Source organism: Halichoerus grypus, chromosome 8 (genome assembly GCF_964656455.1).
Source record: "Halichoerus grypus chromosome 8, mHalGry1.hap1.1, whole genome shotgun sequence".
In the NCBI taxonomy this organism is placed as follows: domain Eukaryota; kingdom Metazoa; phylum Chordata; class Mammalia; order Carnivora; family Phocidae; genus Halichoerus; species Halichoerus grypus.
The window spans coordinates 111,447,158-111,467,758 of NC_135719.1; the positions used below are offsets into that span (position 1 = coordinate 111,447,158).

A 20,601-nucleotide genomic window follows, 5' to 3' on the forward strand; every position below is an offset into this window, starting at 1 on the left:
ACAGACTGAAGCTGAAGTGACTGGCAGGGGAGTTGATAATTTCGGGTCAAGGCTTGTCCACTCTGCCTACCTTTAAAGACCAGCCCTGGGCATGATCCCAGTGATGACGCCGTCCTGTGACTCTGGTCACCTTCCTGAACCAGGCTGAAGCAAGCCACAGCATGCTTCTGAACACCACCAACTGCCCTGCCAATCCCTCGCCATGCCCTTTGCCAAATCGAAAAACACTGTTAAAAGCCTAGGCAAGAAAATAATTTTGCAACCTACAAAACTAGGTGTGTTGTAGTTAATTACAGTAGGATTTCTGGTATGTGTACTTAGGAAGCTGGGTAAAATACAGATGAGAGTTATTACAAGCATCTCAACCCAATTTCAATATGCCATGGATTTTTTTTTAATTGCCTGAAATTGTAATTCCATCTTAAGTTGTTTAACTATTATAAAGAAAAATTGTGTTTATCATACCTTGGATTTAGAGATTAGGTTCAAGGTATGCCTTCTTAAATAAAAATTAAATAATTTTGATCAGTAACCCTATACCTTACAATTCATTACTCATTGTTAAATATTTTGTGAATCTTTTAGTTGTGGGATCCAGCAAAGAATGAAAAATTGCAAGAACTTTTTCTGCAAGAGGTACAAATGGGACAACTTTGGTTATCTAGAGGTGAGAATGTAAATACTCTTTTGTAAGCATATATATATGTTGAAAAAATTTTAGATTGGTATTTATATGTCAAAAAACGTGGGGCACCTGGGTGGCTCAGTCAGTTAAGCCTCCCGACTCTTGATTTTGGCTCAGGTACGATCTCAGGGTTGTGAGATTGAGCCCCATGTCGGGCTCCAAGCTGAGTCTGGAGCCTGCTTAAAATTCTCTCTCTGCCTCTGCCCCTACTCACCCCCACTCTCTCTCTCAAAGAAAAAAACAAAAACTAGCTAGATGTGTTAACCAACTTGCTTTAGTTAAAGAGATTTTCACTTGGTCACACTGTTCATCTCACCATATTATACATAGCATTCAGGTTTCTGTGGCAGTCTTGGGAATGAGCAGATGGAGAAGCAAAAGTGTTATACAGTAACACTTCATTTATTGTCAGGTAAAATTCTAAGTAAATGACTTTTCCAAATGACCAAATGTTTTATGAATTAAAACTTAAAAAAATTTGAACTGTTTTATAAAAAATCTCCTGCATTCTTAGAGTATTCTTAACACAATAATTACTTATTTTGATGATGAAATCATTATAAATGACCATTCTTGTACTGTGTCTAACGTAGTGATGTATGTAGGGGCTACCTTGGACTTAATGGCCATCAACTGTATTTTGAATTATAATTTATCCCCACTGAATTCCACATAATTTTGAGAAGGCTTCACAATATCATTAGATAAAATGATGGTAGATAATACAAATATTTTGTAAATGCTGTATGTAACAATCATGTCTTTGTTCTGGTGTTAAACCCTGGAAAGAAAAATAATTTGTTTTCAGGCTTTTGTAAGGGATGAATGATGTTGCTGGATAAATGAGCATTGATACCCATTTATGTATCTTTTTTTCAAGTGTTGCAAATTTCCTCCCATCATAGTGCCTGTAGCTGTTTTTGCTCTTTTGTCTTTTTTGAAAAGGTTTTTTCACCCTGCATTTAAGAAGTAGCGTCCTCCAGAATTTATGAAAAACAAAGTCAAGATCCTGGACAACTCATAGCAATACCCAAGATTTTTACTTAAATTCAGTGGCTTAATACCATGATAAAGGTTTTGAGAAATGAAAAAAAGTCATTGCACATTAATCATTATAATTTTAAGTTTTAGTGTTTTATTCAATACTAATCTGGGAAATTTTATAAATGGGCTAAATATATCTTAAAGATGACAAAATGGGGGGTGCCTGGGTGGTCCAGGGTCCTGGGATCGAGCCCTGCATCAGGCTCCCTGCTCAGCCGGGAGCCGGCTTCTCCCTCTCCCCCCCGCCCCCCTACCCCCCACTGTGATCTCTCTCTCTCTGTCAAATAAAATCTTTAAAAAAAAAATGACAAAATGAATAGTTGGAAATGACTTAAATGATATAAACAGGAGTGATTTTATACAGGGTGGTAAAGCATAAACTTTAAGGACCTTCATTTGCTCAAACTTCTTTGAAGGTTCTGGGAAGAGTCCTAGCAATTTTGTATTCATGATTTTATATTCTTTTTCTTAAAAGGGCCCCCCAGATGCCTGGCTGGCTCAGTACAGCATGTGAGTCGATCTTGGGGTTGTAAGTTTGAGCCCACATTGCAGATAGAGATTACTTAAAAAAAATAAAATCTTAAAAAAAAGTGCCCCCCCCATTATATAAATATCAACTAGACGCCTCACAGGGTGCCTGGGTAGCTCATCGGTTGAGGTCTGAATCTTGGTTTCCCCTCGGGTCATGATCTCAGCGTCCTGAGCCCAACCAGGAGTAGAGCTCTGCGCTCAGCACGGAGTCTGCTTCAATTCTCTCTCAATCAATCAATAAATTTTTTTTTTTAAGATTATTTATTTATTTATTTGACAGGGAGAGACAGCGAGAGAGGAACACAACCAGGGGGAGTGGAGAGGGAGAAGCAGGCTTCCTGCGGAGCAGGGAACCCGATGTGGGGCTCTATCCCAGGACCCTGGGATCATGACCTGAGCCAAAGGCAGACGCTTGACAACGAGCCACCCAGGCGCCCCTCAATCAATAAAATCTTGAAAAAAAAAAAAAAAACTGGGGCCTCAGAGAATTAATTCCTCTGGATTAATTCCTAAATGTGGATACTGCTTGGACATAAGGGCAATTAAAATAGACAAACCCTTTTGGCTGTAACGTTTTTTGAATTGGGATAGTATAAATATGGAGAGAAAAAGTAGGAATTATAAATAAACAATTACATGATATATTCTTATTCACTTTATTTTTTTTTAAAGATTTTATTTATTTGAGAGAGAGTGAGAAAGGGAACACAAGCAGGGGGAGTGGGAAACGGAGAAGCAGGCTTCCCGCAGAGCAGGGAGCCCGATGTAGGGCTCCATCCCAGGACCCTGGGATCATGACCTGACCAGAAGGCAGACACTTAACGACTAAGCCACCCAGGTGCCCCTATTCTTATTCACTTTGTTTAAAAGCTTTCATGTAATAGTTCAGTTAGACTTAGAGGTGAAGATGTTACAAATACTGAGACCATTAAAACAAAAATTGCAAACTTGGTTTTTAAATTTTTTACCTCTGGAGCGCCTGGATGGCTCAGTTGGTCTGTCTTCAGTTCAGGTCTGTCTTCGGCTCAGGTCTGTCTTTGGCTCAGGTCATGATCCCAGGGTCCTGGGATGGAGCCCCGAATCCGGCTCCTTGTTGTGGGGGGGGGGTCTTCTTCTCCCTCTCCCTCTGCCCCTCCTCCCTGCTTGTGTTCTAATAAATAAAATCTTTTTAAAAAATTAAATTTTTACCTCTTAAGGGTGATTAATTAGCTCTTTAAGGGTTATGTATGCCCATATTTTACTTAATGGAGTTCTCATCTTGGTTGCTTATTTAAATCCCCACCAAACCCCAAACCAATTAAATCAGAATCTCTGGGATGGGACCCAGGTGTCAGTATTTTTTTTAAAACTCTCTAGGTTATTACAATACACTGTTTGAGAACTAGTGTTCTAATGCAATAATTTTTCACCTAGTTTTCTGTAATCCTTTTAATTTTCTCCACTCCTCTCTGCCACACCAATTTTCATTACTTTGCTGTCAAGTAGTATAGTCCCATAGCCATCTCAATTGTGGTTATGTCTACATAGGACCATAGAGCCAATAATTTTGATTGAAATTTCTGATTAGCTGATTTGATTGAATTTATTGGTTGGTTGACTTGATCAAATTGATTATTGTTTTTGTGTCACATTAGCTCTATCATCCTGAGAGGAGTCACTATTTTTTAAAAATTATTATTTATTTATTTGAGAGACAACAGGAAAGCATGAGCAGTGGGGAGGGTCAGAAGGAGCAGCAGACCCCCCACTGAGCAGGGAGCCCAACACGGAACTCAATCCCAGGACCCTGAGATCTTGACCTGAGCCGAAGGCAGACGCTTAACCAACTGAGCCACCCAGGTGCCCTGACAGGAGGCACTATGTTATCTTTCTTTAAAAGGTTCAATACGACCAAAGTATTTTGACCTAATGTGTCATCTCCATAAAGCTGTAATTTTATTAATTTAAAATAAACCTTTTAGGGCCACCTGGGTGGCTCAGTTGGTTGAGTGACTCTTGGTTTCAGCTCAGGTCATGATCTCAGGGTAGTGGGTTGGAGCCCTGCTCTGTGCTCAGCGGGGAGTCTGCTTGGGATTCTCTCCCTCTGCCCCCTACCCCCTGGCTTGTGCTCTCTCTCTAAAATAAATAAATCTTTAATAAAATAAACCTTTTAGTGAAACACTAGCACAGTATTTCATCTAAGAAATATCCTTCTGATGGTTTTTCAGTTTACACTTAATACAAATCTGGGAAGCAGTATTTTCTGCCCTTCATGCACTTTTCTCTTCAGATGACCATGTATTTCAACCAATAAATGGGAAATTATGTAACACCTGAAGAGAGGCAGCACACTGTGGTCTCAAGGTTCAGAAAATTAAGTTCAATTACTAATTTTGGCATTAATTAGTTCTGAAAATTTAAATCATTTCACTGATCTTTGCCTCAGTTTCCTGGAATGAAGTAGTGAGACTAAGTGATTCCATGTTAAAATTTAAACAGAAATTCTATGATTAATTTCCATACTACATAAATTTTCATTCTTTATAGCCAATCATCCTAAAATTCATCTTAAAACTACTTAGAAATCAAAGTTCATAAATATCTTTTCTTCCCCTAGCTATGTAATTCGTGTTACACTAAACCGTTTCAAACTCTTTGGTAATACAATCTATTTTTTTAAAGTCTCATTTAGCCAGAACATCAGGTGTTTCCTTTATATTTCAACAATCACACATGTAGAGTTAAAGATAATCTATCTCCTATCAGTAACAGCAGAAAACAATCTTTAAAATAAACACTCAAAACCCCCCTCTTGTGAACCCACATTGTAGAACATGAATATTTCTAAAGCAAAAGTGCACTTTTTAATAGTAATTTGGGTCATAAAATTATTCATCTTGCAGCTTGATCACAGTGAATCTAATTGGCAGTTCAACATTTTCCCCATTTATAGTCTTTACTCCTTTTAAGACTTGTTTAAGTAGTCTGTAGTTTGCTATGTTTTTTTATTTCAATACTTGGTGCTTTCTTGGTAATTTGTGGAATGTTTATTTGGAAGAATGTTAACATTTTGCTTTAAACCTTATCAATCTGTTTCAGGAGAGCATCAGTTGGGGGTTGAACATCTCAGCAATGCCCTTTTAGTGTGTGGACAACCACAGGAACTTCTGAAGGTTTTCAAACTCACACTCCCTCCTCAGGTATTTGAGATGCTGTTACACAAAATTCCCCTTATTTGCCAGGTGAGCACATACTTAATTGTCTTTGCTAAATGTAAATAACCAGTAAATAACAGTAAATAACCATGTTAGGCTTGATTACATAAAAATAGCAAAGTTTGTGTGTGAATGGGAGCTTTAAATAATATTTCTGAATTTTTGGTTGCTTTTCTTGCCTTATGATGAAACAAGCTTATTTTTCATGTTCCTTTAACTACAGTGAATTGTATATTTTGTTGAGTCTTATAGATGTTTCAGCATTTCCACTTTAAAGGTAGCACTGTTAATATTTTGTCTTTGTACCTTCAAAGACCTAATGATTACTGACTGTAATGTCAACAGAGGCCTGTAAGTTAAATGGTATTGTTAGTTAAATGATGCAATAGCTTAAAAATTAGATGTAATACAGAAAACCATAATTTATCAAAGCAGAATAATACTTTTGGCTTCAAATATGACAAAACATAGAAATCACTTTGGTAATGGAAACATATAGGCTAACTTAAATTAGTGTTCTCTTAAGTGCAAGTTTAGATTGGTACCAAATGAAATCCACTCAGAAGCCAATTTACTAGTGGGTATTAGCCTACTTAACATTTACAAAATTTCTTGGTATATTTATGTATCAACTAGAATTCCCTGCAGATGCTTGGATTTGTTTTAGGATTCATTTAGCCATAAGACACTACTTTAACTTAAGTTCACTTTTTATTGCACTGATCACACGTCATGGATGAGAATACACTGTATAATGTTGGACTGAGAATTGTTCATGTTTGACTCAGCTTTTGAACAAAACACAAAACACAGTCTCCACTAGAGCATACTAGTCAACTCTTACATATTCACAAGGTAGTCTCAGATGGAATGTTTCCTGTAGACATATGAAAAATATGGCTAGGATACGAATGTATAATGCCCACCCTGACACAAGAAGGGAGGCAAGAAACGATCGTGTGTTGAAATGATTAGCAAGTAACTATTTTATGTATTTACCAGCAATTTGAGGCAGACATGAATGAACAGGAATACTTGGAGGATGATCGTGATTGAAAAACATTTCAACGTATCCACAGTCCAGTCAGAATACTATGGTACTCTATATATAGTATAAACAACTGCTCAGTGATATTTCCATTTATTTTACTTTTAGTAATAAAAAATTGTTTCTGTCTCATACATGATTGAACACATATTTTGCTTTAAAATTAACAGTCACAATTGAAGAAACAATGGTTTATTTTTCTAATGAAATTACCAAGCTGCTGAATCTTAAGGCCTCAACAAATGTTGCATCTTATTATTTTCATTGAACAATAAGACCTCCTATTTTGATTATTCTCGGTAAATAGCAATTTTGTTTCTCCAGTTGTTTCCATTTGCCAAAGTTATGACAGACAGTTTAATATGGTGGCTACTGCTTTCAGGGGATTCTATCAGATGAATCCTCATTTCCATCACAACAGCTGCTGGCAATCTTTCATCAAAAGTCCATCCATTAGGACTTCTCTATCGTGGTTGGCCAAGAAGTCCTGCTTTGGCTGCCAGGGCTTCATTCTGCTGAATATGATATTCCTGAAATCTCATGGATATTCTTTGTGTCATTTTTAAATATTTCTGTAAGCAATGTTCGGAACAGGTGGTCTAGAAATAAAAAGAGAAGATCCAAGAGGCAACACAGAAATATTAATTTTTAAAAAGTGCACATACTCTAAATGAACAACCAGTGGGTGCTTTTCTTTTCTTTGAATAGATGAGAACTAAATGGTATGAATGAGTAGCAAGTCCATATAGCTTTCAATTGTTAGTAGTTTTATCCATTTACAAGAATTAATATATACTGAATGCCTACCAGTTTATAAGCACTAAAAACAATGGTATGTCCCTGACTTTTCCATCCCTCATTCTGATTGTTAAAACATAGGCCCAGGAATAAGTTTGTTCCTTTTTAATGAGAAACTCCATTCTGCACATTCTTAAATTTCAACATTTCTTTTTAACAAGAAGAATATTATACTTAGCATTTTTCAAGCTTTGTCATTTATTTAACAAGGACTTGTTGATTGCTGGTTATATGTTCTTGGCATGAATGTTGATCAACATCTTACACTGGAGGAAGTTTATGTCACTTTTAGCCAATATATAAATATTTTGATGAGGATATTAAAAATTAAGAGATCTCATAGGATTGAGTTTTCAGAGTCCACCTATGCAATATGAGCCGCCATATTCAAGCTCTGCTTTTTCCAAAATTAACTTGAGTTGTCAGGGTCAGATAGAAGAGCCGTATCAAGTTTCTCTAGCCAGGCCATCTTGACTGAAAGCTAATTAGTAAGAATCTTTCTTTGCTATGGAACAGTAATTCAGCAAGCCCTAGGCATCTTATAAAAAAAAAAAAAAATCTGCCATGCTACAGTATATATGACAGGCTGTCATATTAAATTTGTGATCATTAACTTCAATGCCATGGGTCCCTGACTGCTTCAGTTCCTCTGAGCAATGGAACATATTAAGTAACCCAAATTCCTGTAGTAACTAGGAACAAGGGAAATGGTTAGAGGCATCCCATTTCTATTGTTTATGACAGATTTAGAGAATTTTTAGTGGGCAACACTTTTCATACCTCTTCAGGTTTTACTTCTCTTGTTGTGAAGTCTTTAACGCAATCCAAAAAGCACGTTTCTGTAAGTTTATTGTAGGTTCCAAGAAATTCCTTAAACTACGAACAAATCAGAACATTCTTTAATATTTGGTTTTTTAAAGCAAAGATGTTTTAAAACTTTAATTACTGATGTTTTGTATTTGGGGAAAATACCCTGTAATACTTGAAATCAACAGTTCTTTCACTAACTCAAATGGGCATAATATGACCTGCATGGTATGATCTACAAAATATAGTCCAATTTTCTAGTTGAATATTTATTCGTTCCTGGATATCTGAAAAATAAATGTTTCATATCATTTAAAATCCATTTTTGGAAATGAAATATGAAGTTATTTTGTGAGATCACTGACTGACATGGTTGTACCCAGTTAGCCTTAAATTTTTTGCAAAATTCTTTTTTGTTAATTGTAATACCTTACCTGTTTTATCTGATCAGATTCTGGTATTTGTGCAGCCATATTCTATTGGTATGTTTATTAGTCACCTGATTTAAAAATTAAGAAAAAGTTTGTCAGTCTCGGAACAAATATTTTTAGGCTAGCTAAAAAGTTAGGTAATTAAAACAAGAAGAGTTTATGAAAATAAATGAAACAAAATTTACCTGAAATTACTGTTTTTATTTTATAAATTTCTAATGGAGTATGTAATTATATCCCCCTCTCCACAATCCCCTAGGTCATTAATGGCAACGAAGAACACTACAGTTTACAGAATTAGATTTTTTAATGCTGGCTATAGGCTCCAAAGGCCCCCTCTATCTAAATCTCCAGTTTTAAGACAGCTTGCTCTATTACCTTGCAAGGTTACTTGTTAAAGCCTCGTTCCTAGTAAGGTTTTAAGGGAAACCAAGAGATCTCTGGTGTCTTCCTGCAAGTACTTAACTATTTTAATGTAACTTTGACCTGTGATAATAATGATTCTTTTACTATCTCTACATAAATACAAAGTTTCTATTAATTGTTAATAAACACCATCCACGTGGGGCGCCTGGGTGGCTCAGTTGGTTAAACTCAGACTTGTGATTTCGGCTCAGGTCATGATCTCATGGGTTGTGGGATCAAGCCCCATGTGGAGCTCCATGCTCAGTGGGGAGTCTGCTTAAGATTCTCTCTCCCTCTGCCCCTCACCGTCCCCCCACCGCTCCCACACTCTCAAAAAAAAAAAAATCATAAGACATTAATAATACAGTACTGTAAAAAATCTGCATATAAGTGGACCTATGTAGTTCAAATCTGTGTTGTTGTTCAAGGGTCAACTGCATATGTTTTTACCATATAAACTACCTGAAAAATACCATCAATTAACTGAAGGTCACAATTTTTCAAGTACTGCTGTGCTATTATAAAATACCACTAACCAGTCAAAGAGAAGATTCTGTATTATACAATGCAGTTTAGGACTTGTGCTTCTGGGAAGATGGAGCAAGAGATGTGTTTTTCCTTATTCTTCAAACTAAGTACAACTAAAAACACTGGACATGACATAAAACAAACATAAGACTTTAAAAAGGTGGAGAGAATAAAGTATATTGGCCAGGGCCCTTGGGACCTGAGAAACAAAACAGTGGGGAATTTCTCTCTTTTTTGTCTCCTCTATCACAGAGTTGGAGCTGAAGAAGCCAGCAATCTGCAAATGCCAATGGGCACAGTCAAAACCCCCCATCTCCCCAAAGCTGGCCCTATCTAGCCAAAGGGCCAGGAAAGGGGAAGCCTATAAGATAGAAAACTTTTAAACAATAACTGTGTAACTCCAGGCAAACAAAAACACTGGCCTGTATCCCCCATCCACCCACATCAACATAAGCCAAGTTAGGAGCCTAGACTTCCATCCTCACTAAGCTATAATGAAGCACTCAGTCCCCCACACTTCAGAGAAGGAAGATTAGGAAGCAGGAACTTTCATCCTTACTGGGCATTAATGAGGGCTCCCCTAACCCCAACAAGTGTCAGTGGAAACAACATGAGGAGTCTGGACTTCTACCTCAATTGGCAGTAATGGGTTACCCTTCTCTCTTCCCTCTGGGTGGTATCAAAGGAGGCCTCTTTGAGATCCAAGGCTTGCATTACTGTCCTGTGGTAATGAGTTCACATATCCTCTTCTGGTGTCAGTGGGGACCATGTGGGGAGCAGTAATGAGGCACTCCAGTCCCTCTCCAGTCCCTCTCCTACCAATGGAGGCCTGCTGGAGAGCCGTAACTCCTACTCTCTTGCCCAGCAGTACTGAGGAGCAGACCAGCCCCATATACCTTAAGTGACAGAGTGAGGCACCTGGACATCTATGCTACATCTAGTAGTAATGAGGCAGCATGCCCACTCCCCGACTTCTGCTAATGGAGCAGTGGCAGAAGGAGCCAGCTAGAAAAGGTTTAAACAAGATCTAGAGCCTCATAACACAGTATGCAAAATATAAGTTACAATAAAAAAAAAAATCAATCATCATACCAAGAACTAAGAAAATCTCAAACTGGGGGCGCCTGGGTGGCTCAGTCGTTAAGCGTCTGCCTTCAGCTCAGGTCATGATCCCAGGGTCCTGGGATCGAGCCCCGCATCGGGCTCCCTGCTCCGCGGGGAAGCCTGCTTCTCCCTCTCCTACTCCCCCTGCTTGTGTTCCCTCTCTCGCTATGTCTCTCTCTGTCAAATAAATAAAATCTTTAAAAAAAAAAAAAACTCAAACTGAATGAAAAAAGGTAATATATATCCAATATTGAGATGATAGATTTCAAATTATCTGACAAAGATTTTAAAACGGCTATTATAAAAAATACCTCAATGAGTAGTTATGAATATGCCTGAAACAAACAAGATATTAGAAGAACCAAATGGAAATCTTAAGAAGTGAAAAATTAAATAACCAAAATAAACTGAACAGATAGAATCAATAGCAGAATGGGGGACAGAGGAAGCAATCAGCAAACCAGAAGACAGAAAATAGAATGAACCAATCTGAATATTCAAACAGAAAAATATAATGAAAAAAATGAACAGAGTACCAGGAACCTATATGACGTAACAAAAGATCAAATATTTGTTTCAACAGAGTCCTGGAAGAAGAGGAGAAAAGAGCAAGGCTGTAAAAGTACTAGAAGAAATAATGGCTGAAAACATCCCAAATTTGGCAAAAGATAAATTTATGCATCCAAGAGAAGCTGAATGAATGTCAAAGAGCATAAACACACAGAAATCAACATCAAGATACAGCACAGCCAAGCATCTGAAAACTAAAGACAAAAAATTTTGAAAGTAGCAAGTGAAAAAGTAACATCTTACCTACAGGGGAAAACAATTAGGATGACATCAGTCAACCCAGAACCTGCATCCAGAAAAAATACACTTCAGGAATGAAGGGGAAATCAAGACATTCTCACATGAAGGAAACTAGATTTTGTTGCCAGCTGACCTACCTTAAAAAAAGAATTAAAGTTCTAAACAGAAAGGAAATGATAATAGGATACTTGGAACATCAAGAAGGAGGAAAAACAGAATAATAACAAATATGAGTAAGGGCAAAACACTTTTCTTCTCTTCTAAAGTGTCCTAAACTGTTTGACAGTTGAAGCAAAAATTATAAAACTGTCTAATGTTGTTTTAAATGTATATTAATAAATATGGTAAAGGTAAAGGGAGGTAAGGTTTCTATACTTCACTGAAACTGGTGTTGACACCATTAGACTGTGATAAGGTATATAAATATCATGAAGTAACTAGAGCAGTCACTAAAAAGGATACATAAGGAAACATACTCAAAAATACTATAGATAAATCAAAATGAAATTCCAAAATATATTCATGTAATCCACAGAAAGGCAAGAAAAACAGAACAGAAAATAAAAAATAGCAAATTTAAGCCCTAATAAACAATTACATTAAATATAATTGGTGTCAATAATCAATTAAGAGAGACTGGTAGAATGGATTAAAAAACATTACCAACTATATGCTGTCTCTAAGAAATTTTTTTTTTTTTAAGATTTTATTTATTTGACAGAAACACAGTGAGCGAGGGAACACAGCAGGGGGAGAGGGAGAAGCAGGCTTCCCGCTGAGCAGGGAGCCCGATGCGGGGCTCCATCCCAGGACCCTGGGATCATGACCTGAGCTGAAGGCAGATGCTTAACGAATGAGCCACCCAGGCGCCCCTCTCTAAGGAATTTACTTCAAATATAATGATACAGACAGGTTGAAAATAAAAGGATACAAAAAGATCTATCATGCAAACAATCAAAAGAAAATAGTGGATATATTAATGTCAGACAAAGTAGATGTCAGAGCAAAGGAAATTACAAGACAGAAAGGGACTTAAGGATTAACCTACCAAGAAAACACAGCAATCTTAAATGTATACGCACCAAAGAAGAAAGTTGCAAAATAGAGTAGAACTGAAAGGAGAAAGAAACAGATACAGTTGGGGACTTCAACACTCCTCTCTCAACAATCAATAGAACTAGACAGAAAATTTACAAGGATATAGAAAAAAAAAACTATCAACCCACAATCCACATTTATAGAACATTTTACCCAACACCACAGAATACACATTTTTATCAAGTGCCCATGGAACACAGACCAGGATAAACCATGTATCCTGGGCCATAAAACTAGCCTCAACAAATTTAAAAGAATTGAAATTATACAGAATGTGTTCTCTGACCACAATAGAATCAAACTGGAAATCAGTAACGGAAAAATAACAGGAAAATCTCAAACATTTGGGAAATAAACTACTTCTAAATAATCCATGGGTCAAAGAGGAAGTCTCAAAGGAGAAAAAAATCATTGAACTGAATGAAACTGCAAATACAACACATCAAAATTTGTGGGGCACAGCTAAATCAGAGCCAAGAGGAAAACTGACACCTAACTGCATATAATAGAGAAAAGTAAAGGTCTGAAATCCGCAATCTAAACTTTCACTTCAAGCACTTAGAAAAAGAACAGAATAAACCCAAAGCATGTAGAAGGAAGAAAATAATAAAGAGCAGAAGTTAATGAAAATGAAAACAAGTGCAACAAAAGTCAATAAAACAACGAGCTGGTTCTTTGAAAAGATTGTAACAGACAAGCCTCTAGCAAGAGTAAAAAAAAAAAAGAAATCACACTATCATTATAAGGAATGAAACAGGATACATCACCATAGACCCTGCAGACATCAAAAGCATAATAGCACAACACAGACATAAAAATCCTTGACAAAATAATAGCAAATGTAATTCAGCAATATATAAAAATAATTATACATCTTGAATAAGTGGAGTTTACTCCAGAGATGCAAGACTGTTTCAGTATTTGGAGAAAAATCATGAGATATCATATCAATTGATGCAGAAACAGCATTTGACAAATTGAACACCCATTCATGATAAAAACTTTGAAAATAAGGAAAAGAGAACTTCAACTTGATAATGAGCATCTACAAAAAACTACAGTTAATGGTGAAAGACTAAATATTTTCTCCTAAGATTGTGAGCAAGGCAGGGTATCTGCTCTTACCACTCTTAATATACTGCTGGAAGTTCTACCCAGTGCAGTATAGCAAGAAAAGGAAGTAAGACATACAGACTGTAAAGGAAGAAAATAAAATTGTTTCTCTTTGCAGATGACATAATTGTGAACTTAGAAAATCCCAAGGGATCTACAAAGAAACTCTCAGAACTAGTAAGTTCAGGAAAGACAGGATACAATATAAGCGTGCAAAAAATCAATTCTATCTCTAAATACTTGCAGTGAACACTGAGGCAATGAAAAGTACAATACTATTAACAATCACTCAAAAAAAATTTAGGGGTAAATCAAACAAAGCATGTACAAGGCTTGTATGCTGAAAACTACAAAATGCTGATGAAAAAAATCAAAGACCTAAATAAATGGAGAGACATACTGTGTTCATGGATTGGAAAATAGCTAAAACAAATTCAAAAAAAAAGAATAAAATGGGGGAAATCAGTCTACCTGATTTTAAGACTTATTACAGAGCTACAGTAATCAGTATTGTGTGCTATGGGTGGAGTAGCAGACACACAGATCAGTAGAACAGAACAGAGAACCCAGAATTAGTCACACAAATATGCCCAATTGATTTTTTTTTTTTTTAAAGATTTTATTTATTTATTTGACAGAGAGAGACACAGCAAGAGAGGGAACACAGCAGGGGAGGTGGGAGAGGGAGAAGCAGGCTCCCCGGCTGATCAGGGAGCCCGATGCAGGGCTCCATCCCAGGACCCTGGGATCATGACCTGAGCTGAAGGCAGCCGCCCAACGACTGAGCCACCCAGGCGCCCCGCCCAGTTGATTTTTAGTAAAGGGGCAAAAGCAATGAAATGAAGGATAGCCTTTTCAACAAATGGTACTAGAACAACTGTACATCCAAAAGAAGAAATTTAACCTCAAACTAAGTCTCTCATTTATATATGACTTACATAAAAATTAACTCAAAATGGATCAGGAACTTAAATGTGAAACATAAAATTATTACAATTTATAGTGACAGGGGCGCCTGGGTGGCTCAGTCATTAAATGTCTGCCTTCGGCTCAGGTTATGATCCCCAGGTCCTGGGATCGAGCCCCACCATCGGGCTCCCTGCTCGGCCAGGAGCCTGCTTCTCCCTCTCCCGCTCCCCCTGCTTGTGTTCCCTCTCTGGCTGTCTCTCTCTGTGTCAAATAAATAAATAAAATCTTTAAAAAAAAAAAAAAAAAAAATATATATATATAGTGACAACACCAAATGCTGGTATGTGGAAAAACTGGATCACTCAGATATTCCTAGTAGTAATGTAAAATTGTGTGCTACTCCAGCAAACGGGTTGGCAGTATCTTAGAAAATTAAACATGCGGGGGGCCTGGGTGGCTCAGTTGTTAAGCATCTGCCTTTGGCTCAGGTCATGACCCAAGGTCCTGGGATCAAGCCCCGCATCGGGCTCCAGCCCCGCATCGGGCTCCAGCCCCGAATTGGGCTCCCTGCTCAGCAGGAAGCCTACTTCTCCCTCTCCCACTCCACCTGCTTGTGTTCCCTCTCTTGCTGTGTCTCTGTCAAATAAATAAAATCTAAAAAAAGAAAAAGAAAATTAAACATGCAACTACCGTATGACCCAGTAATTGTATTCCTTGGCATTTATCACAGAGAAATGAAAACTTATGGTCACACAAAAACCTGTATGTGATTGTATATGGAAACTTTCTAATAGTCAAAAACTGGAAACAACCCAAATGTTCTTCAGTAGGTGAATGGTTAAACTGGTACACCAGTACCATGGAATACTACTCAGCAATAAAAAGGAATGAGTTATTGATGCACAAAAATTGCATAAATCTCTAGAGAATTATGCTGAAAGAAAAAAGCCAATTCCAAAAGGTTATATATGATTTATATAACATTCATGAAATGACAAAATTAAAGAAATGGAGAATATTAGTGATTGCCAGGGGTTAAGGAGGGGATATAGGTAGGAGGGAAGTGAGTATTGCTATAAAAAGGCAAAATGAGAGACTTCTGTGATGGAAATGTTCTGTATCTTGACTATATCATCAATATCTGGGTTGGGATAGTGTGATGTTTTGTAATATGTTAGTTACCACTGTGGAAAACTGGGTAAAGGGCACAAGGTATGTCTGCATTTTTCCCTACAACTGCACGTGAATCTACAATCTCAAAATAAAAAGTTTAATATAAAAAAATGAAGTTGCCCAGCTGTCTCCGCCCTGCCCAAGAACAACATTCAGTGGGCAGTGTAGGAAGTGTTAGCAAACGCTCAGAACTAGACTTCTTTCGGCTTCTCACTCAAAAAACAGCCTGAAAATATCCAAGAACTGGTAAGATAACTTTTGTGAAAACAGGTATTAAATGAAACACTGTTTTGCGGGAACTTAAAAAAAAAAAATAATAAAAGGGCGATTACCCTAAAGATACAAACATAGGGATCTAAAGGGGCACCTGCCCCCCAATGTTTATAGCAGCAATGTAGACAATAGCCAAACTATGGAAAGAGCCCAGATGTCCATCGACAGATGAATGAAGAAGATGTGGTTCTCCTTCTTCCACTCCCCCGCTTGTGTTCCATCTCTGTCTATCAAATAAATAGATAAAATCTTAAAAAAAAAAAAAAAAAAGTGCATTACGGAACAATAGGCCTCTAGCTGAAATGACAGAAGTTCATCCGTAAGACCGTGATCCTTTTGAATTGTATAGTACATTCACTGTACTTCAGGACACTGGTGTTTCTACACCTCACACCAAAAACGATAACAGATCTGATTTTCTTATAAGAACCTTAGAAATTTGCATGTTCACTGATTGTGATGTCAAAATCCCGTTCTTTTTCCTATTCCTTTCATTTCTTCAGGTTAAAATTAATATATAATCACTTTTTAACTAGAGTTCCAGAAAGGCAGAAGATATGAAATCTTTAAATGTTAGGTTTCAGAGACTGGTAACACTGTGCTGACTCTACCCTACTTGCCCCTTAGTATACAACTCATGGTGACAAATGATGGTTGTTATTGGGAAGTCTTTGATAACACACAGATGAGAAGTGCCCCAAATGTTCTTGGTATGAATCTTATTTAAAAATTATTTTCTTGGGGGGTGCCTGGGTGGCTCAGTCAGTTGAGTGTTGGACTCTTGGTTTTGGCTTGGGTCATGATCTTGGGGTCATGAGATCGAGCCCCGTACCTGACTCCATGCTGATTGTGGAGTCTGCTTCAGATTCTCTCTCCCTCTGCCCCCACCCCTGCTTGTGTGCATGCTCTAAAATAAATGGATAAATAAAATCTCTAAAAAAAAATTATTTTCTTGGTATTATTTTTAATATACAGTCATTAATAGTATATATCTCTTCCTTTAAAGTTTATGAGTAATATTTCTTGAGAATTTGGAAAATAAAAGAGAAATAGTTCTATTCAATACCGCTGTTAATATTATGATTTTCTTTTCTCTAGTCATTCAATTATATATATATTTTTTCAAATATCTTCCCAGACCTGTAACTGAACTGAGAGCAGTTTTCTCAAGTCCGCCTAAGTCTCCAAAGCTCTTCTGTGTAGTCACCAATATCAAGATTATGGTATATTTAATTATAGGCACTTGTTCCTAGAAAATATTGGAGATAATTGAGTGAATGATTTTCATATTCAGTTGCTAGTTTGGGGTCTTCTAAGTCTTGGGGCATTCTGTTTTATAGTTAATACTAAATTATGCTGACTGACAAAGTCCAACAGCCACACAAACCACCTGATGATGAAACAGGTAGAAGCAATGTGGCTGCCCTTTGATTTAGTCCTAGTTTTCAGCTATTACAGCAAATGTCTGTTATTGTAGAAACATATCCTATCAGAGGTTACCTTATGGTTATATCCCTGAAACCTGCAGAGGGAAGGAAGGGATAAGAAAGTTCTAGAATCTCTGGCTTAGGTCTTGGGAATGATCATAACAATGCTAAGTTATTTTTGTGTCAAACAAAATATATAATAAAACTAGGGAACTTAAGAGTAAAGAGAAATCTTATCCGTCATCAATTCAAACCTTTTCTGATGCATGAGTTTTCCTTTTGTTCCGGAAAATTAGTTGTCCAACCTTTGCTTGAATGTTTCCAGTGACTGATTTCTTACCTGAAAAATGAGGGGATTACAATTTGACTGCTGAGGCCTCTTCAAGCTCTAAAGCTATTTGACGAAATCTAAACTTCTGTTGGCTAAATTGTTTTCGGTAAGTGAAATTAGTTTCCTCAGTCTATTCTGAGGTTACAATTCCTTAGCATATGTGTTATAGGTATTAAGAAGTACTTAACATCCTAATCTTTCCAGGTAGTATGTTTAGATAAACACAAAAGGACAAACAATTCCCAGAAATTTTTGAAAACAAAACAAAACAACCAAAGGACTAGGATGTGACAGGGGAGATGCCCTCCATTTCTTTTTTGGAATCATATGCAGATTTGTACCAGGTCTGGAGCCAAATTTCTAATTCTGTTCAAACTTAGTTTACAATAAGTGTTTCTTTTGATGTCCTTGGCCATCACCACGATAACTGACCCTAGTCTCTGCATGTCTGGTACTGGTAATTGATAATCTTGTGAGTCAGGCAAGGATCATGAATGAACGATAAAACAATGGGTGAAAGATGGCTGGGGAACAGGATATATCCATGGTCTCAAAGTACCTCCACAGGTTACTTATCACCAAAGGAAACCAGTCCCTTTACATTGGAAAGATCTGGCAGTCACCACCATAACCAATAAAGACACAGTATCAACTATGTAGTATTCTTGCCAAAAATGTTTGATCTGATTCTGATCATGAGTGAATAACTAGGAAAATCCACAATGTGGCACAATTTGTAAGACAAGTAGACTAGTCTTTTTAAAAAGTTAAAGTCATAAAAGGGGTAGAAGGCTGTTCTAGATTAAGTGACTAAAGAGTCCTAACAACTAAACAATGTGTGTGAACTTTCGACCTTGAATCAAAACAAAAAAATTTTCTGCGTCAAAAATAAAGACATTTTTGGGATAGTTGAAGAAATCTGAATGTTACCTTATTAGGCGTGATAATCTTACTGTGGCTATGTAATAGACTGTTCTTAAGGAGATACATGCTGAAGAAATTAGGGTTAAAGGTCATGTCTGAAACTTACTTGCAAACCAGGCAGCAAAAAAAGTGTATCTATTTATATATGTACATATGGAGGTATAAGAGTTGGGAAAGAGGAAGTCAATAAGTAAAGATGTTAACAATAACACAAAAGACATAAGAAAATTTTGTGAGCCATATTTTTTGTTTCAGGGCTATCATTGTCTTTGATAGGTCAGATTTCTAAATTGATCTGAACTTGTCTGATCCATACAAAATATGGCTCTGCCACGTCCCTTTTAGATTATTTGCAGCAGGTTTAGTTAAGTTATGTCTGATAACTGGCAACTCCAACTCAACTTACTACTAATCAAGGCAAAAAATACTTTTGAAAGATTACTGCTTTTGGGTTTAAAGCATCACTTCCAGGCCTGAAGGGTGAGCCTATAAGCATTGGACTAGATGGGGGCAAGACTACTTGAGTTTTAACCCCAGGTCTGATATGAAAGGGATTTGTAAGATCCAAATCAAATAATTTATTCAAGTCATTTTAGTAAGTTTCTATGCCTGCCCTCACACCTTAGAGACTACAGAGGGAAGGTCACTTTTTCTTTCATATTTGTTTCACCTAGAAAATAAGGGAGTTAAGTCATCGTCAAAGTCTCTGACATTGTTATTATATCTTTTAATTCACCTACATTATAAAACAAATTGTGAACGAACAGGTACCTAGTAAGAGCCCAATAACGAAGAGAGAAATGTAACTGACAAATAATGACAGAAATAATTACAGAAATTTATCAAGAATAATTAAAAGGTTCTCCAAAGCTGAGCCCCTAAGGTCCCTTTTAATTCTAAGATTTATTTTCTATGAAAGTAGACAGATGAGATGCAGAAATAAACTGTTATTTAACTTTACAGCAGATTACATTTTTTTGTTTTGATTAAAAAAAACCCTTTAGTAATGCGTAAAGGGAAACGTCTAAACGTCCTCAAAAATTAGCATATCAGATAAGGGGTGTGGGGTCATGGCATTCTGTCTAGAGACGATTTTTCAGTTAAAGGAGGGTCTCCTGTCTGTGAGCTCAAGGTCACCGCGTGGATGCTTTACATTTAACTCTGTTCCAAAACAAGACCCCTACTTCCCAAACCCGGATTGGGGGTGGCTCAGAGCTTCAAATTCCAACCCTCGCCCCAGTGATACGGTCTCCCGGCAGCTCCCAAACCTGCTTTGGGGACGCGCTGCCGGTCTCCGCACCCGCCCGCCCCCCCAGTCCCACGTACACGCGGCGGCCTCCTCCAGAGATCCCGCCACCTTCCCAGAGCGTAGCCTGTTGCCCCCCGCCTGGGAACCCGAGATTCTAAGGGCAGAGAAAAGAGACCATACTTAAGCACAGGCTCTCGCATCCGACACCAGTGCGAGGCTGGGGGGCTGCGCTGCCAGTCGAATCTAGGGGCGGAGGGTCTGGGTCAGGGCGGGCGCCGCAGCCGCTGGATGGGAGAGAACACGTGGGAGAGGCGATGTCAAATAGCCCTTAGACTTTAAGACGCGGATTCGTTACAACGCAGGGAATTCTGGAGGAAAAGCCGCTCTCTCCAGTGAATTCTAAAATTCTCTAAGGATTAAATTTTGTAATTGTATGCTTAGTCATTGCTCTCTATTCCTGACTTCCACGCCAACAACGACCCGAATCTGTCGAGAACTTTTGTAAAACTAATTTACTTAGTCCCAGGTCCCTAACGGTCTCCAGGAGCTACACTGTAAACAGTCCCTAGTCAACAGGAGTGGTATTCCCAGTTAGGTCGGGACCTGTGCGGGCCTCCGAGGAGAACCTCCAGTTTTATTCAATGTTTAAGTCTTGTGGGGCAGTGTACTGCTTAAAAAAAATAAAACCAAATTCGCCCGTTTTAAAAACCTTTTACCTT

At 37.6% G+C, this 20,601-nt stretch overlaps 2 protein-coding genes across 3 annotated transcripts in view; one reads left to right on the forward strand and one right to left on the reverse strand.

Moving 5' to 3' along the window:
* Window positions 1–11,617, forward strand: part of TOMM20L (translocase of outer mitochondrial membrane 20 like) — a 12,438-nt gene extending 821 nt beyond the window's left edge. The window contains exons 3-5 of one of the 2 annotated variants that reach the window (XM_078053767.1): window positions 586–667; window positions 5,339–5,481; window positions 11,159–11,617. In XM_078053767.1, coding sequence (XP_077909893.1) covers window positions 586–667; window positions 5,339–5,481; window positions 11,159–11,275 — 342 coding nt within the window. In that variant the 3' untranslated portion in view covers window positions 11,276–11,617. Of the gene's footprint in view, window positions 1–585; window positions 668–5,338; window positions 5,482–6,456; window positions 6,518–11,158 lie in introns of those variants that run through there. The other variant, XM_036069631.2, reaches the window with a different exon arrangement.
* TIMM9 (translocase of inner mitochondrial membrane 9) lies at window positions 6,580–20,097 on the reverse strand. Its single transcript, XM_036069628.2, has 5 exons — window positions 20,063–20,097; window positions 17,633–17,718; window positions 8,542–8,606; window positions 8,081–8,176; window positions 6,580–7,101 (listed from the first exon to the last, which is right to left on the reverse strand). Exons 3-5 carry the CDS (start codon window positions 8,578–8,580, stop codon window positions 6,967–6,969), a joined length of 270 nt encoding a protein of 89 aa, XP_035925521.1. The 5' UTR covers window positions 8,581–8,606; window positions 17,633–17,718; window positions 20,063–20,097; the 3' UTR covers window positions 6,580–6,966.
* Between the last annotated feature and the right edge of the window lie 504 nt (window positions 20,098–20,601).